The 21,310-nt window shown below is 48.7% G+C and overlaps 1 protein-coding gene across 5 annotated transcripts in view; it reads right to left on the bottom strand.

Annotated features, from left to right (window-relative positions):
* OTUD7B (OTU deubiquitinase 7B) overlaps positions 1-21,310 on the bottom strand; it is a 932,635-nt gene that overhangs the window by 228,745 nt on the left and 682,580 nt on the right. For all 5 annotated transcript variants that reach the window (XM_069652344.1, XM_069652353.1, XM_069652334.1 and 2 more), the window contains one exon: positions 15,973-16,085. In XM_069652344.1, the coding sequence (XP_069508445.1) occupies positions 15,973-16,085 (113 nt within the window). The remainder of the gene's footprint in view (positions 1-15,972; positions 16,086-21,310) is intronic.

Raw genomic sequence — 21,310 nt, 5'->3', positions numbered from 1 at the left:
GGCCAGATTTTACGAATATTCTGCACTAGCCTTAGATACGTGACATACTGGCCCCTATGCAAGCCCCCCTCTTCCCCTAGTACTTCAAAATCCTTAATGGCCCCCTCTTGCCAGACATCCCCCAATGTAACCAGCCCGACCGACTCCCAATAGGTCCTGATTATCATCCTTAGTTGTTTGTCTTCCCCTGCCAAGGCCACCAGCGGCACCTGCAGGGAACACGGGTACGGGTCCTCCATCATTCGACATACTCTACGCCACATCTTCCACCCAAGCAACATCATACCCGGGCGCTCCTTCATTTCTGACCTAGGCAACCAAATAATTTCCTTCAGGTAAAACGGAGTGCAGTCCTGTCCAAACAGCCTAAATTCGTGAGTTACCTCATCAGAGAGCCATTTGACCACATATTGCAACTGGCCAGCTACATAATAGGCCTCAAAATTGGGCAGCTTAATACCCCCTTTTTCATAAAAATTCTGATACTTCCATAGCGCCACTCTATTCCGAGTGCCATGCCATAGGCAGTCTCTGCACATACTATTCAGCTTGGCAAAAAACTTCTTAGGTATCATGTACAGAATATTGCTGAAAAAACGTAAGAGCCTAGGTAGGACCACCATTTTGAGCATCGCCCTCCGTCCCATCATCGCCAACGGCAACTTCTCCCAAAACTTCATACTTATACAGATTTTTCCCACAGCCACCTCGGTATTATGCAAATGTTCCTCCTCTACCGTGTGATACACATCTATTCCGAGGTAGTGGAAGGAGTCAACCGCCCATGGTATCGACAACACTGGCAACCGCTCCGGAGGGGTTCCCCTGTAACTACCCAATGGGAACATGCTCGATTTTTGTGGGTTCACCGCTATGCCCGACAGTTCTGCATACCTTTCCATTACCTCCAGAGTATATTGAAGATTTTCCTGAGGATATTTCAGATATAATAGCAAATCGTCAGCATACAGGGATATTAGGTGTTTCTCTCCCCCTACCTCAATGCCTATCATGTCATATTGTTGTCGAAAGTACACTGCCAGGGGCTCCAGGGCCAAAATATATAACATCGGGGACCCTTGTCTGGTGCCTCTGCTAAGTTGCCACCTATCGGATATCACCACTCCTGTACGTACTCTAGCCAGCGGCTCGCTGTACAGCAGCTTCGCCCACCTAACATAGCCCGGCCCCATCCCGTATTCCCTCAGGGCCTCCAGCAATCACAGCCACCTCACTGAGTCGAAAGCTTTGACTGCATCTAGGGACACAACCGCCATTTCACCCTCGCTCTTGCTCCCTTCTTCAATCACCCGGTGGAGTCGCCTATGGTTGTGGGTTACATTTCTGTTGGGGACATAACCTGTCTGGTCCGGATGTATCAATTTACTAATAACTCTGCGCAACCTATTGGCCAGGACCGCCGTCAATATCTTGCCGTCCTGGTTCAGCATTGACAAGGGCCTATAAGAGCCGCAGCTATACCCTGGTTTGTTGGGCTTAGGGAGCGGTATTATTATCGCTTCTCTAAGCGATTCCGGCAGCCGGCCCACCTCAAATGATTCATTGAGCATTTCTAGCATGAGGGGGTGGGGGGGAGGGAGTACCTCCTCTCTATATGCTTTATAAAATTCGCTAGGGAGTCCGTCCGCACCCGGGGTCTTACTGGTGGGCAGCTGCTTCACCACCTCGTCCAATTCCTCTAAAGTAATCGGTGCATCCAGCTCCTCCCTTTCTTCGGCACTAATCTTAGGTAATCCCATATCTCAAAGTTTCTCTCATCTCCTCTCGGATGCCCCCCCCCCCCCTTTGTCCTCATATAGCGCCCTGTAATAGTCTAAGAATGCCTCATTGACTCCTTCTTGGGTGTCCGCTACCTCTCCATCCTCTCTGGTTATCGTTCTAATCGGGGGCCTAGGGGTTTCTCTCTTGTTTAACCACGCCAAGAGACGGCCCGTTTTATCCCCACCTGCATGCTGTCTGTCAACATGCTTCTTATAGTTAAGGTTGCAGAGCCTTTCCCAATGTTCCGCACACCGCTGCTGTAGTTTAAGTACTAGCTCCGCACCCACCCCCCTCCCCTATTGAGTTCCCGTTCCAGTTCATCCTCAGCTTCCCCTAACTCCATTAGGACCCCACCCTGCAGGCCCTTTGATTTAGCAATGACAGCACCCCGCAATACCACCTTAAAGGCTTCCCAGTGCGTGCCCGCCGAATCCACACTGCCAGCGTTCTCCTCGAAATAATGTGTGATCTCATCCCTGATATCCTCTCTAAAGACCGGATCCTTAAGCGCCTCAGCCCGGAGGCGCCACGTCGGTATCCACGCTCTGGGGCGGCAGTACTGCCAACCCAGGACCAGAGGCGAGTGGTCCGACAGGACCCTCGCTTTGTAGTCTATTTGAGTGGTCTCTATCACCACATCTGGCGTGGCAAAAAAATAATCGAGTCTCGTATGCAGTTGTTGCGGGGCTGAGTAATGCGAGTACTGTTCCTCATTAGGATGTTTCAGCCTTCAAACATCTGCCAGCCCGAAGTCGTCGAGCAGTGTCTGCAATGCCATGGCCGCTGGGTTGGGCCTATCAATCTCGTCATCAGATCGGTCTACCCTGGGGTTCAGCACGCAATTAAAATCCCCTCCCCAAATAACCGCCCCACCCACCGACGCACCCAGGTTGGTACACAGAGTCCTAAAATATGCCCTGTATTTTGATTAGGGGCATACGTATCTACAATGCACACCTCCCTATTCTCCACCAGTGCCTTCAGTATGACCATCCTCCCCTCCGTATCCACCACCTCTTGTGTAGGTTGGAGCGGAACGTGCGGTGCCACCCAGACCAACACTCCCCTAGCGTAGGCAGAATGCGGAGAGCCTACTACAGTACCTCTCCACTTCTTCCCCACCAGTTCCAACTTTTGCCGAGTCAGATGCGTCTCTTGCAACAGTGCTATATCAATCTTCTGTCTTTTCAAATACATCATGACCTTGTTCCTCTTTAGGTAACTATTGAGTCCCCTTACATTCCACGTTACGATCTTAAGATCCCCCATAGCTCATAAGTATCCTCCCCCCTTCTGTGCAGCAAATCCCACCTGCCCACGCGATACAGATACAGCCCTCTGGCTTTTTCTTGTAGCCTCTTGTATAAACTCAAACTCTCCATAACTATACACACCCCAAACTCCCCACTTCCCTCCCCACCCTCTACCCATCCCTTCCCCAACACCACACCCCCCCCAACTGCTGCCCAGCTCCATCCTCGGAACTCAGGCACCCCCACATCTAGCCCTGCAAGCACCAAACAATGCCCAGAGCTCAGTAGGGTGAAGTCGCCCTAATGGCCACTTAACTAAAGTTACTAAGTGGGGTAAAGAGATCCGCTCCGCAAGGCTCCCCTAAATACAGCAATAGTCACAGTGCTCATAATATCTTGTGCAACAGTCTGACCTTCTCTGCCTAATGCCGCGCAAATGACTATAATCAAGTCCCAGAGATCTATTCCGCGCCATCTTGTAGCACCCTCCTCGTGCACTACTTATCTCCTCATCTCCTCATCTCCTCTTCCCGTCCGAACGTCAGGCTCCTGGGGACATCCCTGCGCGTCGAGCCATCCCATGGCGTCTTCCGGAGTCTCGAAAAACAAAGTTTTCTGTTTATGAAAAACTTTCAATTTCGCCGGATACAGCAACATGTATTTATGGCCCGCCTCTCTCAATCTCCGCTTTACCGTCCCAAAGTTCATGTGGCTACGCTGCACAGTCCGGGTATAGTCCGGGTAGGCCGTTATGTTTGCCGCTCCACGTGTAATCGTTCCTCCCTTGCGGAAGTATCCTCTCCCGGTCCCGGTAATTAAGGATTTTGGCAATTACTGGCCTAGGCGGGTTTCCCGGCGGCGGCCTCCTAGTTAGAGCTCTATGCGCACGTTCCACCGCGAATCCTTGAGATAAGGCTCCTCTGGGTATCTCCTGCAACAGCATAGATTCGATGAACTCTGTAGGATCGTGGCCCTCCGATCCTTCTGGCAGGCCCACGATGCGAATGTTGTTCCGTCGGGCGCGTCCTTCTGCCTCCTCCGCCCTGCTCTCTAAGTTGCCCACTCTCTGCACCAGGGCATGCAATTCGGCCTTATGGGAGGTACAATCTGCAGTGTTCGGGCTCACCTCTTTCGAGGGTCTTAAAGACCTGACGTCCTGCCGGAGTAAATTCACCGCCTCCTGTACCTCACCGACCTTAAGGTCCAATGCCGTTTTCAGCTCAGTTACGGCCAGGTCAAGCTTAGCTTCCCGGGTCGCCTTCAAGTACGCAATCGCAGCCAGGACCTCTTGGTTAGTACCCGTCGCAGGCATACCGCCTGTAGGCGACTTATCCTTACTCTTGGAATTTTCCGGACCAGGGGACGTCTTGGCGAAGTCGTCCAAGGTGGGCTGCTTCGCCTTCGGTCTCACTGTTCTATTAGACATGACCTGCGTTCTGCACAAGTTACAAATGCGCACACAGTTCGCTTCTATCGCCCGACCACCGTGCGGCCTGCTCCTTCCTTTGTTCCGGTCGTTGATCGGCCATTTTGTTTCGTCTTTCGTCTCCGGCGCTCCTTCTCTTTTTCACACAAAACTCCACCACCGCTCCTCGCACGCCTTCCAAAAGTTCACCAAGCGCAGTCAGACCGTTCACACACCGGCATGTGTGTTTTCAGCAGTCATAGGCCCGTTGTTATGCACTATTTCGCCAGGATCATTTCAGGATCTCGGGAGCTCCTCCAGATCGCGACCTCCTACATGGCCCTCGTAGCCACGCCCTGGCTTATATTTTTATGTTGTCTTTCCACAGTTGTAGGGGCAGCTAGTGATTCAGTTCAGACCGAGGACTACTTTTGATTTTGCTGATTGACAAGCACCCTTAGTTTAGTTTTGTAGGGAGGGAAAATCCCTGTAAGCAGTAGGGAACTCCTGTTTTTTTTTTTATTTCCATAAACACCTTTGAAATGTCATTCTGCAGTCCGATTCATTCTCCCGATTCACCACAATATTCTGTATCCCGTGGAGACTACAAAACAATTCACCGGAAATAATGTTCCAACCTGCGATAAAACAAAATACAAATTCTGCCTCTGACTCGAAATGGGGAGACCCAGACAACAATATTTTGCCTTCCTATGGGAAGGCACAGTGCTCATGGGACGATGTATGCCCTTGGTAGTTGTATACGTATTTTTCTCTGGGGACACTGGGAGGTCTTTCTGGTTGTGTCGCCTTTAAACCAAGTATCTGATTCACAAGAGGTTCTGGATCTGAAGTTCTGCCTTGAAGTAGAGCTAGTCTGGAACTATTTTTGCAGGTGCATTATTAAGATCACAAGTGACTTGGCTTTAACGCTATAACTCTTTCTTTGTGAGCTCCTCAAAGTTAGAGGTATGGAAAAGCTCTGCCTTTTAATAAGGTAAGTCCAGGATCTTAATCCGTACATCCTGTGGAAAGTTGGACGAGCGCAGACATGCCAGTCTTAGCATGTCTGCACCAATAAACATTCCATGTGCCGCTGAGTCAATATGAGTGGCCGCTTCCAGCAGGTCTTGGGCCAAGGACTTGGCCCAAAAAAGCAGCCTGCTTTTCTACCAGCAAATCATTTTGGTACATTAAGCTCCTTTTAGACCGCTGCTAGCAACAAATCTGAATTAGCCTAATGAAATTGCAGGGCCACGTTTGCATAGAATTTCTTGCTCAAGGCCTTTGAGCACCTTTCTTCCTTACAGCAAGGAATAGAAAAAGGGGACGACATAGAAAAGAACACAGTAGTTAACTCCGTGTGGAAGAGTGACACTGCCAATACGACAGAAGATGAGGGCATTCGGTGCACCATCAGATTAACAGTATCAGATCCCAACTGTCGATAACTTAGGTCTAATTGTTTACTGGCAGGAGTTGCGGAGTGTGATTTAGCCCATATCCTGGGCGTCTCAGCCAGAATGTCCTTCTGGACAGCAAATCCTGAGTGATCTGTGACCTTTAGGCCTAACACCCCAGACAAAACCCCTGGTTTCATGGGGGGGGGAGGTCAGCTGCAGCCAGAGGGTCTAAATACTGTGCCATTCCTCTAATTCTTTCATGAAAAGACCTGGCAGAGGACGAAAGCACCTCTATCTCCTCCTGCAGTGAATCATCCATGCTTGTGTCCTGAAAAATAAGCATCAGCTAAAGAATCAAACAGGATCCAGCAACGTATGTGTTGCCGGTCGGGGCGCCGGGCGAGGCTCCATGGCATGTGGTGGTAGCAGTTCTTTATTCAGGCTCTTGAAGTATAACATCCTGGACAACACCTCATCAATGTTTGAAAATGATTGAGAGGGGTGTGGGGGGAAATAAATAAACATAATTGATCCCACAGGTTGCCTGTGAATGAGTTTGGACTGAATCTAGGACCCAGAAGAGGCTGGGATCCAAGATGACGACTGACTATGGTATCAATACAACTGGCATGAATGGCTGCGCCAAGTATCAGAGGGGCTCATCGCTAAGGAGGATGCTGGATATAGTGTGGACCAGGCCGGCGCCGTCGTAGTCATGTTGGACCATTCTACCCTCCGAGTGAAGGTACCTCTGGAAACCATAGGCGGCAGTTGACGTATGGCCTTTTTTCAATAATTCTACAGCCTTCTGCAACGTGGATGGAGCCATGCTGCCAGGGCTCCTGCAACTGTATCCCTGCCTAATTCCATCTGGGCCGAGCAGGTGCAATACCGGGGTAAGCTCTTTGAAATTGTACAGTTCATCGGACCGATGCGTGAATTTCTTCATTTCAACTGGGAATTTGTGCTTTTATTCATAGGCAGACGGATGCTTGCAGGATGTGAATTCCACTGCCCTGCCTTCAAGTGATTGCTTGGGATTTCGAACTTTCATAATCTTTTTCCACTGTGCGTTCACGGTTTCCTGGCCTTCTAAGATGGCTACACTGCTTTTCATCTACTGAGGAGCCTTGCCTGTGCCTCACTCCCCCTCCCATTGGTTGCCTGGCCTTGAAAGGCCAATCACAGCAACCGGGAGCCAGCCCTGCTGCACTAAGGCCCACAACGACGGCCCTAGTCTGCTCCCGGTCTGCTACCAGAACGCTACTTGGGGTTGTTTGCACCCTGGCAGCAGACCTTTCAATAATGTTGCCATCACACTCTTCTATGAAATCCAGACTGCCTAGACATTCACACCTCCTTAACCATGGGTTAGTTCCCTCCTTTGTGGACTCACTCCTACCCCTTATGACTTTGACTCTCCCTTTACTTGTTTCTCCCATGTTCACACTGTGAATTGCATTGCGTTTTTGACCCATTGCTTGTATCTGAACCCAATGGTAAACTCACTTCTTGCCGTTTTTGCTTTTGGTTTAAAAGCCAAATCTTGCAGTTTTTGCTTTTTGGTTTGAAAGTCAAATCTTGCTGTTTTTGCATTTTGGTTTGAAAGTCAAATCTTGCTGTGCTCTGCTTACTTGCTCTGCACTTTGCTTGTAATTGTTGCTTCTCTGTTCACCGATCTTTGTTCCACTCTTACCTGCCTCTCCCCCTGTCCTTTCTCCCTCCTTTTCACGCCACCACTCCCATGGCACTTTCTGTTTCTCCAATCATTTCCAACTGCTTCTCCATTGACTATACTTCCCTTCTCACTGTTTGGTAGGAAGAAGTTAAAAAAGGATAGTTTGGCCTCCAACTCTGGCCGCCCTATCGCCGACACCTATTCCAGTGCTTCTGCCAGACACTCAACGACATCCTCTTTGTCTTTCCTTCACCAGATCTCTGAGCTCTGTCCGGTGTCCTCCTCTCCCATTAATGGTGGCACCCGATGGGACGCTCTCATGGCTCCCTTCGACTCCTCTAAAGTTATAATGAATGTCTACCTTAATGGCACCGTCATGGTCTAAGGCCCTCAGGCCAATCTCCTCCTCTGTGACAGGCATTTCCCTCGCCTTATCAGTTTCCTTTCATCTCCTGCTGTTCCTCATGCTCCTTCACCTCCGCAGGGCATACCTCTGATTTGTACCCTTCCCCGGAAGGTCTTTAAGGCTGGCAACTGCCTTCATCTAGCCACTCTCAACTCTCGCTCTGCTATCAAACACTCTCTGATATCTGCCACCTCCTGGGAGTACTTGACCTTGATGTCCTTGGTCTTACTGAGACATGGTTCTTGGCCAACTCGGTCACAAGCTTTGACACTCTCCTCCCTGATGGCTACAAGATCCTCTCCGCACCCAGATCCACCTGGTCTGGAGGGGGTGTAGCCCTGATCTTTCCTGAGTGGATTCCTGCCTCCATCATTCCCAGAAAGACATACTCTTTTGAATGCCTTGTCTGCCGGCTCTCTCCCTCTCCTAGCCACTCTCTTACTGTGGCCACTATCTAACGGCCACCTGATCAGATCACCTCTTTTCTCTCTAAATGGGCGAACCTCTCCTCCTCCTCCCTCCTGGCCTCAACCACTCAACTCGTCCTTCTTGGTGACCTCAATATCCATCTTGGCACTCCTTGTTCCTCCGCTGTACTCTTCCGTGACCTTGGACTCCCTCTCCCTTTCTATCCTCCCCTCTGGTCCGACTCACTCTGCAGGGCACACACTTGATGTCTTGATCTCCTCTTATCTCCCCATCTCAATCCCTCTGACCACTCCTCTCTCCTGGAGCGATCACTGCCTCCTCTCGTCTCATCTCTCCCTCTCTTCCCCCCAGGCCAAGTCTACACCAACACTGCCACCTACCTTCTCGGACATCCAGCCCATGCAGTGTGTGTCATTGGAGGCTTTCACCGCCACCCCCCCCCCCTTCCACCTCTGGCTCACTCACATCCTGACACAGCCATGTCTATACTCTACTCTTCTATATCGAATACTCTTGATACTCTTACCCCCATCATGAGGATCCGTTTGAAGCCCAAAGCCGAAGTGTAGGGTCGCTCAGATGAAATAGAGGACTTCTTGTTCATCCTCTGAAACTGACCTGTCGCCTGCTCCAAAGGCAATACCGACTCTGTCCACACAAAGAAGAGAGCCCACATCCAAGCCTGTGTCTCTGCAGCATCCAACAACTTGGCCAAACTCTTTCAAATCTGCAAGGAGCTGGCCAACCTTGCTGCAGTCTCTATCCCTTCTGTCGCCTCCCAGGCCCTTGCCTCCCATTTCATCTAAAAAACCCAGGACATCCTGTCCACCCTGTCTTCCTCTCCCCCTACTCTCCTCCCTCCTGTGAACTCAGACCTTCCTTCAGCCACCCCCACCCTCTTTCTCCTCTTTTCTCCCCTGATGAGGTCACAACACAAGTCCGAACTATGAAAGTCTTATCAAAACAGGTTCATCCCTGTTCTTCTAAAACCATAAGGGACCACACTGACACCCTCGCTACTGCCCTGGCCAATTCCTGCAACCTCTCCTTTGCCTCAGGAGCCTTCCCCTCCCCGCCGCTCCCCTCCCCCTTCCCTCTGAAGCACTCCAATTTCCATTACTCCTTTTCTGGGCAAACTCCTGGAAAAGCTGGTCATCTCTTAGCTTAACCTCCACTCTGATTCGGTCGGCTGTCTACACGACCATCAGTCTGGCTTTAGAGCTGCCAGAAGCATGGAAACTGCTCTCCTGAACATCCGTGAAGATTTTCTCTTGAACCTTGACTCTAAAATTCCCTCTGTCCTCATCCTACTTAATCTCTCTTCTGTCGTCGACACAGTCAACTATTCCATCCTGCTGAACCGTCTCCATGACAACCTGGGCATCACCGATCAGGCTCTGGCCTTACTGATCTCTTTTCTCTCTGATCGACCCTCCCAGGTCCAACTTGGGTCCTTCCTTTCCTCTATCTCCCTCTCTACTTGAGGTGTTCCCCATGGGTCCAACCTCTCACCCTGGCTCTTTAACCAATACCTGGCAACTCTCGCCCACCGCATTGCCATTTTCTGCTCAAATTTCCAGTGCTATGCTAACGACACTCAATTCATTTTCAGGCTTCCGTCGGCCACCTCTTCTCCTCGCATCTCAGACTGCCTATCTGCCATTCAGGATTGGTGTGCCGCCAATTAACTTCGTGAATGCCAGCAAGACTGAGATCCTCCTCATTGACACACCTTCACCCTCCTTTCCCGTCACTCTCTGGCCGGCCTCCCTTGGCCCTCCTCCTACCCCCACCTGTGAGGCCAAGGACCTCGGGGTAATCTTTCCTCGTCTACGCTTTCCTTCTCTGCCCACATCTCTGATGTCTCAACAAAGCCAAACTTCCTACTGCACTTCCTCAGAGGTATTCCACCTTTCTTCTGCTTCCCCCAGAAGCTCACTGTCTCTCAAGCCCTGGTTCTCTCAAGGTTGGACTATTGCAACAGCCTCTTTCTAAATCTACCTGCTTCTACTCTCCGCCCTTTGCAACTTATCCAGAACAGGACTGCAACACTTGTCCTTGGCCTCAAGCCCTGGGATTGTATCTCTCCAGACCTAAAATCTCTTCACTAGCTCCCAGTGAGTGCAAGGATTAAATTCAAGACCCTTTGCATTGTCCACAAGGCTTTCTGGGGCCTGGGTCCAAAATACCTTCAGCTGTGCCTCCGTAAATACCTTACCTCCTGAGCCTTTCGCGCCTCCACCTCCAATTCCCTCAGGGTCAGCCGTTCTTCTAAGAAACTAGCTGGGGGTAAAGCTCTGTCTTCTGCTGGGGCTTCCCTCTGGAACTGCCTCCCTGCCACTCTGAAACTCGAGAACCATCTCTGGTTCCAGAAGCACCTCCAGACCTTCCTCTTTGCTTCTGCCTTCTCTCCTCTTCTCCCCTGTTGATCTGTTCTGTCTCGGCATCGTGCACCTGGTCTCCCTCGGTCTTTAGGGCCAAAACACCTGCTCACACTATCACTGACCCCACCCACACTGCCGCCGGGTAATCCCTTGTACTGCGGTCTGTATCTGTAGCCCTAAAGTCCCCCCCCCCCTTTCTTTTTCTGCACTTATTCAGGCACACCCTGTCTGTTACCTTATCCCTAACACTTGCCACTTGCTGGCTGCACTACCACTGTTTGTTGCCTTTTGTTATTTATTTATTCATGTTTGATTTACTTATTTTTGCTCAGCACTGTCCACCTCTCCCCCCTCCCTTGCACTTACCCCTCTCCCTCTCCCATGCACTTGTGTGTTCTCTGTCACTGGGCCTAGTAAGATCACTGTTTTTGTTCTCCCTTGTTCATCTCCCTTGCCTCGTTGCGCTCTGAAACACATGTGTACGAGTGCGATACAAATAAAATATCAATATAAATGGCTTGGTTTGGTCTTGGAGACGCCTCAATAATGGACTCCTAAAGAGAATATACAGTCTTGCGATGATGACATTGCAGAAACAGAATATGTGCTGGTCAAAATGGAACTGGATTTCCCCCCATGACACATTATCTTTTAAGATGACTGTGGCATAGTAGGGGATTTACTGGATTTTCTAGGTTTCCAACCATCCCAGACTGGAGGATCGGCCAAGCCTTCGGATCGGAGATGCTGTATGGAGCTCAGAGCCAACTCCGGAAACAAGCGGAAGGCTTTCCAGGCACGTTCCCTTGGGGCAAGGTTGCAACAGGTGCTCCAACAGGCCATCAGTCAGTAGGCTTGTGTGAGGCTCAGAGGTTCCCCTCACTGGTGACACCAATGCAAGATCTCTTGGGATCTGTTAGGCAGAAACCTGTGCAGTTCCCTCTGGGACCACTGCAAAAGATTTAGGACTACAGGTGTTTGGCAGGAAACCCACTTGGTAGCAGTCTGTACCACACAGATTCACTTGGTAGCTGTGGCTGAGCAGTCAGACTTCCCTCAAGAAGAGTTATGCAGTATACAGAGTATTCACAATAGGTCAAGAGCACACTTTAGAACAAGTAAACACTGACCAGGGCTTGGTGTAATAGAGATATCATTATTTATTTAAAACCACATCTAGAAAAACACACAGGCACTAATAGTAAGCAATTCAAAAACTCGGTCACTAAAAGATATACACTCCCTTAAAAGAATATTAGACAAGTCTTAAGTAAAGCCCCACTTATTTTCAGACAGCGGCGAGCGCTTAACGTAGATGGCACTCTAATAGTTCGTTTTAAAAAGGGAGAGAAAAGCAGAGAACAAGTTGAAATAGATCCCAACACTTTTATCAGAACATAACAAGAGAGGAAGGCAAAGTAAAACCGTGAAGTTCGAGTTCAAGAGGCCGGATCCACTTTCAGATGATCCAAACTAAATGTGTCCAAGGTCACACGGTTGCAGTGCACAAAAGTCTTGTAAAGGTTCAAAAAGGAGTTGGACCAAAGAAAGGGACCAGTTAGAGGGTCAAGGCGGCCAGCCCAGTCCAGAAGGTTAAGGGGTTATTATTACCTTGTAGCAATCTTTAGAAAGGGAGGCCTGGCGGACACAGTACCTTAAAGTGGTGAGAACGCTCCAGCGGGGGCAGTTGTTCCTGGCAGCGGGTGCAAGTCGGTGCTTCATCCGGTGGAAGAGAGGTTCTCGTCGTGGAGGAAAACAGGAGTCCGTTGCACTGCCAGGGAAGAAACCAGCCGCGGAGTTTCTCAGGTTCAAGGAGCGGTCCGGTGATTCGCGGTTCAGTGGTGAGTGGCTATCCGGCTGCCGGGGTGCTTGGCACTGGCAGTTCGACCACAAACCGGGCTGGGGTGCGAAGAAAGAAAGGTAAACTGGTTGTGCCCACCAGTCAGGGGAAGAAGCCTCTCCAGCCGGGAGATCTTCTCTGTCGTCGGGAAGGGGTGAGTCGGTTCTGCAGGGCTCCACCAGTGGTGTCGTCGTGGTAGGTTGGCTCAGCTTCTCCCTCGTCGGATTCTCAGGTCCTGTGGCGACTTCTGAAGTTCCAGTCCCCAAAGCCCTGCTTTTATGCAGAATACTCCCATTCACTCAGCCTAGCTGTCAATCAAACATGCTAAGTGGTGAGCCGGCCGGCTCACCACTTGGGCCAATCACACAAGAGTGCGACTTGAGTTACCAAGGTAACTCAGTCCAGGGTGCCTAAACCCCCTCCCACATCCCCTGTGGTACCCAGACAGAGTGGCCCCACTTTAGAATCGAGTCCTGGCAAAAAATACCAACCGGAGAATTAATATTAATTCAATAAACCGGCGGTATGTTCGAGGCTATGAGAATTAAATAATTAAAGTTGGTAGCCTCGAACAATGGGAAAATCCCATAGGAAAATATTTGTGGTCGAATATAAAAAGTAGTTTCCACTGCCACCAGCCAAAACTCGATCGGGGGGACGGAGACGTGCCCCCTCGACTAACAGACCCCGGGGCAATCGAATTGCCCCGACCAGTACATCCACAATATGATGGTTTGTACTGGTTTCTGTAAAGCCAATGGTGACTTTACATGCCCTGGGAGACAGTAGTCAGTCCCAGGGTATGGAGTCTATGGTGGGGTGTCACTATGACACCCCTGTGTTACTGCACGCAGGGTGCTGTGTAACACAGATAGGAAAAACACATGAGACCCTATGGAGTAAAGGACCCCAGGGCCCACAAAACACATTAGCAGTCAAAGGAATACCATAAATCATGTCCAAGAGTGGGAGAAAAAGAGTCCCACTCTTGGCAGGAGGAAAAAAATAAACTCCAGAAATCCAGCAAAGCTGCTGGTGGACTCACTAGGTTAGGAAATTCTGCCTAAAGAGAATTCTCCCTAACAGGATCATCTGTGAGAAAGTAGGTAGAACTTTTGGAGGCCTCTGGATAGAACTTTACGCCCAAGAACAGAACCTTCAAAAAGCGAAAACCACCAGAAAGGAGCTTCCACACCGGGACGTTCTAAAGAAAAGAACAAAACTCACCTTGGCATTGATTGGCACAGTAGAATACATGAGGTGTTGCAGAGATGGCACGCCTAAGACTTCCTACCAGCATACCAACATTTTCCTAAGCGATTAATGGGAAAGGGAGTCGCTGGCGTCAGAATATGGATCCTGCGGTGGAAAATGGAACAAGCTCGACCTGCAACATGAAAACCACACTTTATTACCCAACATGAACAGGGAAAAGCCGGCAGGAACCCCACTGCAGAAAAACAAATAAAACAAGGAGAAGGAATTAGAATTAAAAAAAAAAAAAATCAATAAAAAGAGAAACACTCTGGGGCGCTTCGCTGTGTGTCCTGGCCCATTAGTGTGGAAAAAGGGACCTACGGGAATCAATACCATTCCTTTGTCCCAACATGAAGCATACACTTCTTTATTATACACCTATTCTTGCCAGATTTGGGTGCTTTTCAGGTGGGGTCTGACCAGACTCCTCACTTCCTCCATATTTTCATGTGTGCTCTACACCATTAGATGGTCGCTGATTTATCGGCTGAATGGTCCTTCCCACAACTCCTGCATGTACATGACAGGGATTCCAGCTATATAAATGTTTGAATCAAGAGAAGCCGGCAGACGATTGTTGCATCTTGCGAATCGCGAACAGGGCCTAAAAGATCAAATCATCCTTGTTCCTTCAGTCTTTGGCGACAAGCTTTCTCAGGATAGGTTTTAGGGTCTGATTAAACCATTCCATCTGTCTGGGGATGGTAGATCAAAGTCCAGATTGTTTTAAAGTTAATCAAGGTTTTTATGTCCCCACCTCACCCCGAACAATCAGCTTTGACATGCAACTACTTAACTGGTCGGTCAAGCCGGGAAGCCCACTAGGGTTAAGTAAGGTATAAGAACGATGAGGATGGCCTTGCAGGTGATGCTCCTCAAGGAAAAGCTTCAGGGTATCAAGTTATGTTATACAGGATTACCAAGATGTACCAGTTGCCAGGACATAAAGGCTCAAAGGGTCGGACTATGTCAATGCCAATCCTTAAGAAAGACACCTCTATGGTCAGCAGTGGCTACAGCAGGGCTCGGTGTACATTGTCCACTGTAGCTTTTTGGCATAGGGACAGCTGGCACACAATTGCTTGACCTCTATTTGCATCACAGACAAGTGGAACCTGCTGAGGGGAGTTATTTGGATTTTCTCTAATCCCAGGTGTCCCACTATCAGGTTGAAGTGGGCAATCTCCAAAACAGCCCTTCATAACTGCTTCTGTACCATCAGTTGGTTGAAGATGGCCCCTTTGCCTTGTTAATTCACATCGACTTGATACAAAAGTCTCCACTTGTTGACAAAGTATGGGGGAGGTCTTTGAAGTTCAGCTCTAGGCTTCTAACACGAAGATCTAGAAGCAGATAGGTCCTTTTGTGTTTCTGCAAACTCCACTGACACAGCACCTGTAGTTTCCATGGTTGGATCCTTCTCATCTTGTGCCTCCATAATTTTTCCGAACCCGGCATACGCTCATACGGTTTCATCCAGTGTTTCCACCTTGTGATACCATGCAACAGGGTTCTTGTCTATGCTAAGCATTTCAATCTTCACTTAAATCCACCAGACTTCGTTCTTAGGCGGCATATAAATGTTTGCCATGTGTATCATAGAAATGGCGCACTGTATATTTAGTATTTTATATGTGTCACTCAAAATCAAATCTGCAAATTCATTACTATAACATGACCACAGTAGAGTACCTAATTATTGCATGTTTCTATGCGCCTCTGGAGCTACATGGCTTATCATTGACTCAGTGAGTTGGACCACATATAGTATTCTAGACATTCCATAGAAGTGTATTGCAATTTGATTTGATCGGGAAGGGGAGTCATCAATTTGTGCCATACCCTACATATTGTACTAGACACTTCCAAACATCATAAAATACATTAGGGTAGAAGAAAAGTACCACTTCAATTTTATATTTACTTAATGGGATAGACATATCTCTAGCTGGGGCAGAAAAGTAAATACATGTACCACATAGGCGTAGCAAGAAACAGTGAAGAGTTATATAGAAGAGCAATGAACCTAGACATGCACATTATTGGTTTAAGGCTTAATTTTACTTGAGACTCCAATTAGTTGTAGCCATGCTTGCTCTGTCACCACCAGTTGTCATACTGAGAATATTGCTTACCCTGCGCAGTTACCTCCGTTTACACCATAGTGCATTCGTGGCTCACTAGATGCGAGTTTGATAAGCTCATTCCACTCCTTCTGCCATTCTTCCTCAGTGTACACTAAACCAGACTAAATAAAGAAAAGAGAATATTTGCAGGGTCTCATTACTGGTTCAACTTATAAATATGATTAAACTTTTGGGGAAAAATATTAGAAAAATACAAAGTAATTACATGTTCTATATCATGGAAAGGTGCTTCAATGTAGATTAAAAAAAAAGTTACTTGCCATAACAGTTTTCCACCAAGGCATCTCTCAAGAAGTGGAAGATTTAAATATCCTCCCTCACGACAATGCATCGCTGAACACTTGTGGTTAAATAGGAGCAGGAAGTTTGTCTCATCATTGGTTTTTTCAGACAGTGCCACACCAACACCAATGACGGCCTACATGTGTTCACTTAAATTGTTCCCCATCTAATGGTGTTTTATTAATGGGAAGAAAATGTAGCACCAACCATGAATGCCTTCATGAAAAAGGAGGTTTTGGACCACTTATTTTGATTTAAATATAATTTATTATGGCTATCCTTTTCTCTAACTGCGATACATGGGAAAGAACATCTAGGGTTCTCAAGATATGACAGGTCAATTGCTGAAACATGGTCATGGTACTACCGGACCTGGCCGAGGAGCTACGAAGCACCCTCCCGTCACTGCCGACCACAACTGGACCGCTACACATAGAACTCTGACTCCTGGCTAAACAAATCCCTCATTCCCCTGACCCCACCCAAGTCCGCTCCCTCCCACAAAGAGCCGACACCCCAATGGTTCAGCCTCCTCCTGAAGACTCTGAAAAAACATAACCCCTCCCCTGACCACAAATGGCGAGCTTACAGAACACTGCAAAGCAAATCACTACTCCCCCACCCCCACAGAAACTACAAATCAGAGATGCAAAAGGCCAAAAAAGCCTACTACAATAAAAGGATCCTGATCTGCCAGAACGGCAGCTGAGAGCTCCACAGGATCATCACTGAATTCTTGAACCCACCCTGCACCTCATCCCTGACCGCCTACTCACAAACACTCTGCAATTCCCTGCCTGAACACTTCCACAAAACAGCCCTGGAAAGGACGGTCACCATCAACACCAAACTCTCCCTCTTGTCCACCTGCTCTACATCTGCTATAGCTGACCCACCTGCCATCACCCCGAGGAAACCTTTCTGCTCCTTCAACCCCATCTCGAGCGTGGCGTTCACAAAACTATCAGCCAGCCGACCTACAGTCTCCCTGCTCGATCCTTGTCCCGCTTAGCCCCTCAAAGAAATCTTCTCCATCTGTGCAGGAGAACTGGCGAGATCCATTCTCAACGTCTCCCTCACCTCTGGCACCTTCAAAACTGCACATGTGAAACCTCTGCTTAAAAAAGCAACCCTCGACCCTGGCAAGACTCATCGATCGCACTGCTTACTTACAGCTCAATGCCTTTGTGGAATCTAACAACCTCCTAGACCCTGCACAATCAGGCTTCTGTCCACGCCACAGAACCCACGCTGATCTCCATCTGGGTTGACCTCCAAGTGACAGCAGACTCAGAAGGATGCGCAGCTCTTATTTTTCTCAACCTCTCTGCAGCGTTTGACACCATCAACCACACAATCCTCGACAAGACTACACGCCTTAGGAATACGTGATTCAGCTCTCTCCTGCATCGCCTCATTCTTCTCTAACAGACAAGAAATCACCGTCCTACCAGCTTTCCTCTCTGCAGCGCACCCAGTAAACACTGGAGTACTCCAAGGCGCCTGCCTATATCCCCTTCTGGTCAACATCTACCGGACCCCCCCTTTCCAAGTTCATCCGCTCACAGAATCATCATGAGAATCCTCAAAACATCCTCAGAACCCAGCCCTGATTGAGCAGCATGTCTCTCAGACATTGACCGTTGGATGACGACTAATACCCCCTTCTGAACCCAGGTAAAACGGAGATGGTAAGTGGACAATCTGTCCTTTTCCCCCCCTTCCGATTCACTGGCCACCCTCACTCGCCCCCCCCCCCAACCACCACCATGGTAAAAAAAACCTTGGCTGCACAATGGACTCGGACCCAACTATCTCACCATATCAACAATACATCCAAAGCCTGCCATTTCCAGCTCAGACTCCTGAAGTGATTCTTTCCCTACCCGAACAGGCTGGCTGAAAGTATGTCCATTGTCATGTCCAGACTTGACTATGCGAACTCCCTCTACCTGGGTGCACCAGCCGATCAGATAAACACCAAAGAGTACAGAACTCTGCTGTCAGGTCTACTTCTCTCACTGGGACAAAGGGAACACATCTCACTGGACCTCCGCGCCATAAGCTGGCTCCCAATTGGACACAGGACCACCTTCAAATTCCTTTGTATTACCCACCGAGCAGTGCACAAAGCAGGGCCCAAATTCCTAAAAGTCAAGATCACGTCCTACCTCCCGACCCACACCCTTAGATCAAGCACTGCCCTCCTCCTAGTGGTCCCCACCTCCATTTCGACCAGGATCAGAAGTTCAGCCTACTTGACTCTGACGCCAACATTGTGCAATTCACTGCCTCCATGCATTAGACACAGTAAAGACTACATGGCATTCTGAAGGCACTCAAAACCTGGCTCTTCGCCTAGCCACCCGACCTATCACCTAGAGCGACACCTAGCATGGTACCTGCTGAATACAGACCCTATCTTTAGACCGTCAGACCCGACTACCACCAACCCCACCACCTAGGCCCTCTGTCCTGATGTGAATCCCAATCGTAGTGGCACCCGGACAGAATTTTGCACCTGAGAAAATGTTTCATCACCTCACCCGCAGGAACTCGCACACGCTAAGACCTAAAACCAGCTATCGCCATGAATATTGGGCAATTGTGCCAGACTCGTAACCCAAACACCAAAACTCTTGAGATTGATCAAGGCCACACAAGTATGCACTACGCAATCAGCCCTAGAAGGTACGTACCTGCTAACGCTACCCCCCTCGAATCCCAGAGCAGAACTAGATATCGGGGGACCATCCAACAGTTAAGCTGCTAATAACCCCTACCACTGAATGTATATAACGGAACTACTGACCAGTAATTATATCTAGAGAACTAGAAACCAATCTCAATCACTGACCTGCAAATATGCACTGTGCTATCAAACCAGAAATTGCCTCACTTGCTAATCTCCATGAAGTACTATAGCAAAAAATGTCCTAGCACTTATTTGCTGCTAATCCCAACTATAGTCAAGTAGAAATGCCTATCAGTGATCCAATTTAACAAATTGCAAACTGAGGCTAGCACTAGCAGCTATGCAATAAGAACATGAATTGTGGGACTGACCTTGTCTCCATTCACCAATCTTCACCAAACAATGTGACCCACCAAGTTACAGGAAGATTCCACGCCCTTGACAGGGAATGGAAGCTGAACAGGAACAATGCCCCTGTGGTAAAACACAAAGACTCCACACACCACCATGCCAACTCTTGCCTCTGCACCAACAAGCAATTAGAACGCAGCTACACCCCTGGAATAATTTGGCCTAGCTGCACACATAACATCACCCTCAAGCACTAGCGCCAACAGAATGCAGATACAATTTCCATTGGTCTTATTGCACACATTCTAATGCCATACAAAAACACTGCACCACATTGAACTCTAGTATGCAGATGCAAATCACCTACTGCACTCTGGCTGCACACATTCAGAATGTACCCATGTGCATTGTACTATGCTACTCTCTCCAATGACCTGGACTGTGGTCCCAGAGGGCGTTCAACCCACACTGCTTTAAAATCGTAACAATGGTAAAAGGCGCTGTACAAATGCCAAATAACATAACCCAAGGTGGATGGTGGCCAGGTGTTTAAGAACTCCACAGAGTATCCCTTGGCCACTGTGTCCAGTACCCAGCAGTCTGAAGTTATTCCCTCCCATTGCTGGGCAAAGAGTGTTATGCGCCACCTGACTGGGGGCTCATGGGAGGGAATATGAATCGGATAATCATTTGGAGGCTGGGTTGCTGTGCCTCTAGACGGCCGCAACTTTGCCTCGTCCTTTCCTGCTGCAAAACTCTTGCTGCTGGTGTTGGTAGGACGATTGACATTGTGGGTTGTTGAAGGAGGTGCCTGAGGTACTTGTGCCGGATTGGTCCGGTCTGCTGAAACCTTGTGCCCGAAAATGTCAGCGTGTGTTGAATACTCCCTTTTGTATGAAGGGTTTACTTGATATTTGACCAAGTGTCTTGGTGGTCTCGTGTTCTTTTTTTCGTGGGTTCTAGCTGATCATTTACAGCCTTACCTAAGAGGACTGACTCTTCGATACATGTTAATGAGTACAGCCTGAATCTCTGAGCCAGGAGAGATTCTTTAGGAGAGTTCTCTCAGCGATTACTCTCCCTGAGGTGTCTGCAGCATCTAGAACGTTTGTCAGTATATTTTGAGACACTTGTTTTCCCTCTGTGGCCATCTTGAGGAGGTGTGATCCCGTAGGTTGTTCTGGCACGGAGTCGAGATGTTTGAGACGTCATCTCACTGGATGCGGTTATAGCTGGCCAGCAGGATAGTATTGTTGGGTATTCGGGTCATGAACGCACCAGAAGAACAGGTTACTCATCAACTGTAACGTTCTTTCGATTGGATGTTCCTCCCACGTATTCCTCATCTTAGATATTCGTATCTTCCAGCTTCGCTGCTTCTGAAAAGTTTTTCCACCAGAGGGCGCTGTGCTCAAGGTCATGGCGGCTATATCCCTCGAGGGCTGCCGTCTAGCGTCAACGTCATCCCTAGTATTAAGGGCTTGTGTCGCGCCCGTTGGCTTCAGTTCTGTTTTTACGATATGATGAAGTGCTTCAGATGACCAGGCATTCATTGACCTCCAGCTCTTAAGGAATTTAGAGAGCAATTGCCGTAAACTGTATGGTGGGTAGGCTGGGAGGGTCGATGAGGAATACATAGTAGGACCATCCATTCGCAAGAACGTTACAGTTGGTAAGTAACTTGTTCTTCGAATGGATTGTGTCCTCCCACATATTCCTCATCTTAGATAGGCTCCCAAAGCAGTATGAATTCGGAGGAGTGAGTACCAGAAATGTTATCAATGAACCGTGTGAAGGACAGCTTTTGCAAAAAGGCCACCTTGAGATGATGTTGAGTCTAAGCAATAGTGCTTCACGAAGGTGTGCATTGACGGCCAGATGGCCGCTGCACAAATATCTTGCACTGGGACACCCCTCTGAAGAGCCGTTGAAGTCACCATGCCCCTAGTTTAATGGGCCCTTAGCCCATCTGGAGGCTCTTTACCAGCCAATTTATGG

Source organism: Ambystoma mexicanum, chromosome 1p, assembly GCF_040938575.1.
Source record: "Ambystoma mexicanum isolate Mex_15411 chromosome 1p, UKY_AmexF1_1, whole genome shotgun sequence".
Classification (NCBI taxonomy): Eukaryota; Metazoa; Chordata; class Amphibia; order Caudata; family Ambystomatidae; genus Ambystoma; species Ambystoma mexicanum.
This window is presented reverse-complemented; position numbering and strand designations above follow the sequence as displayed.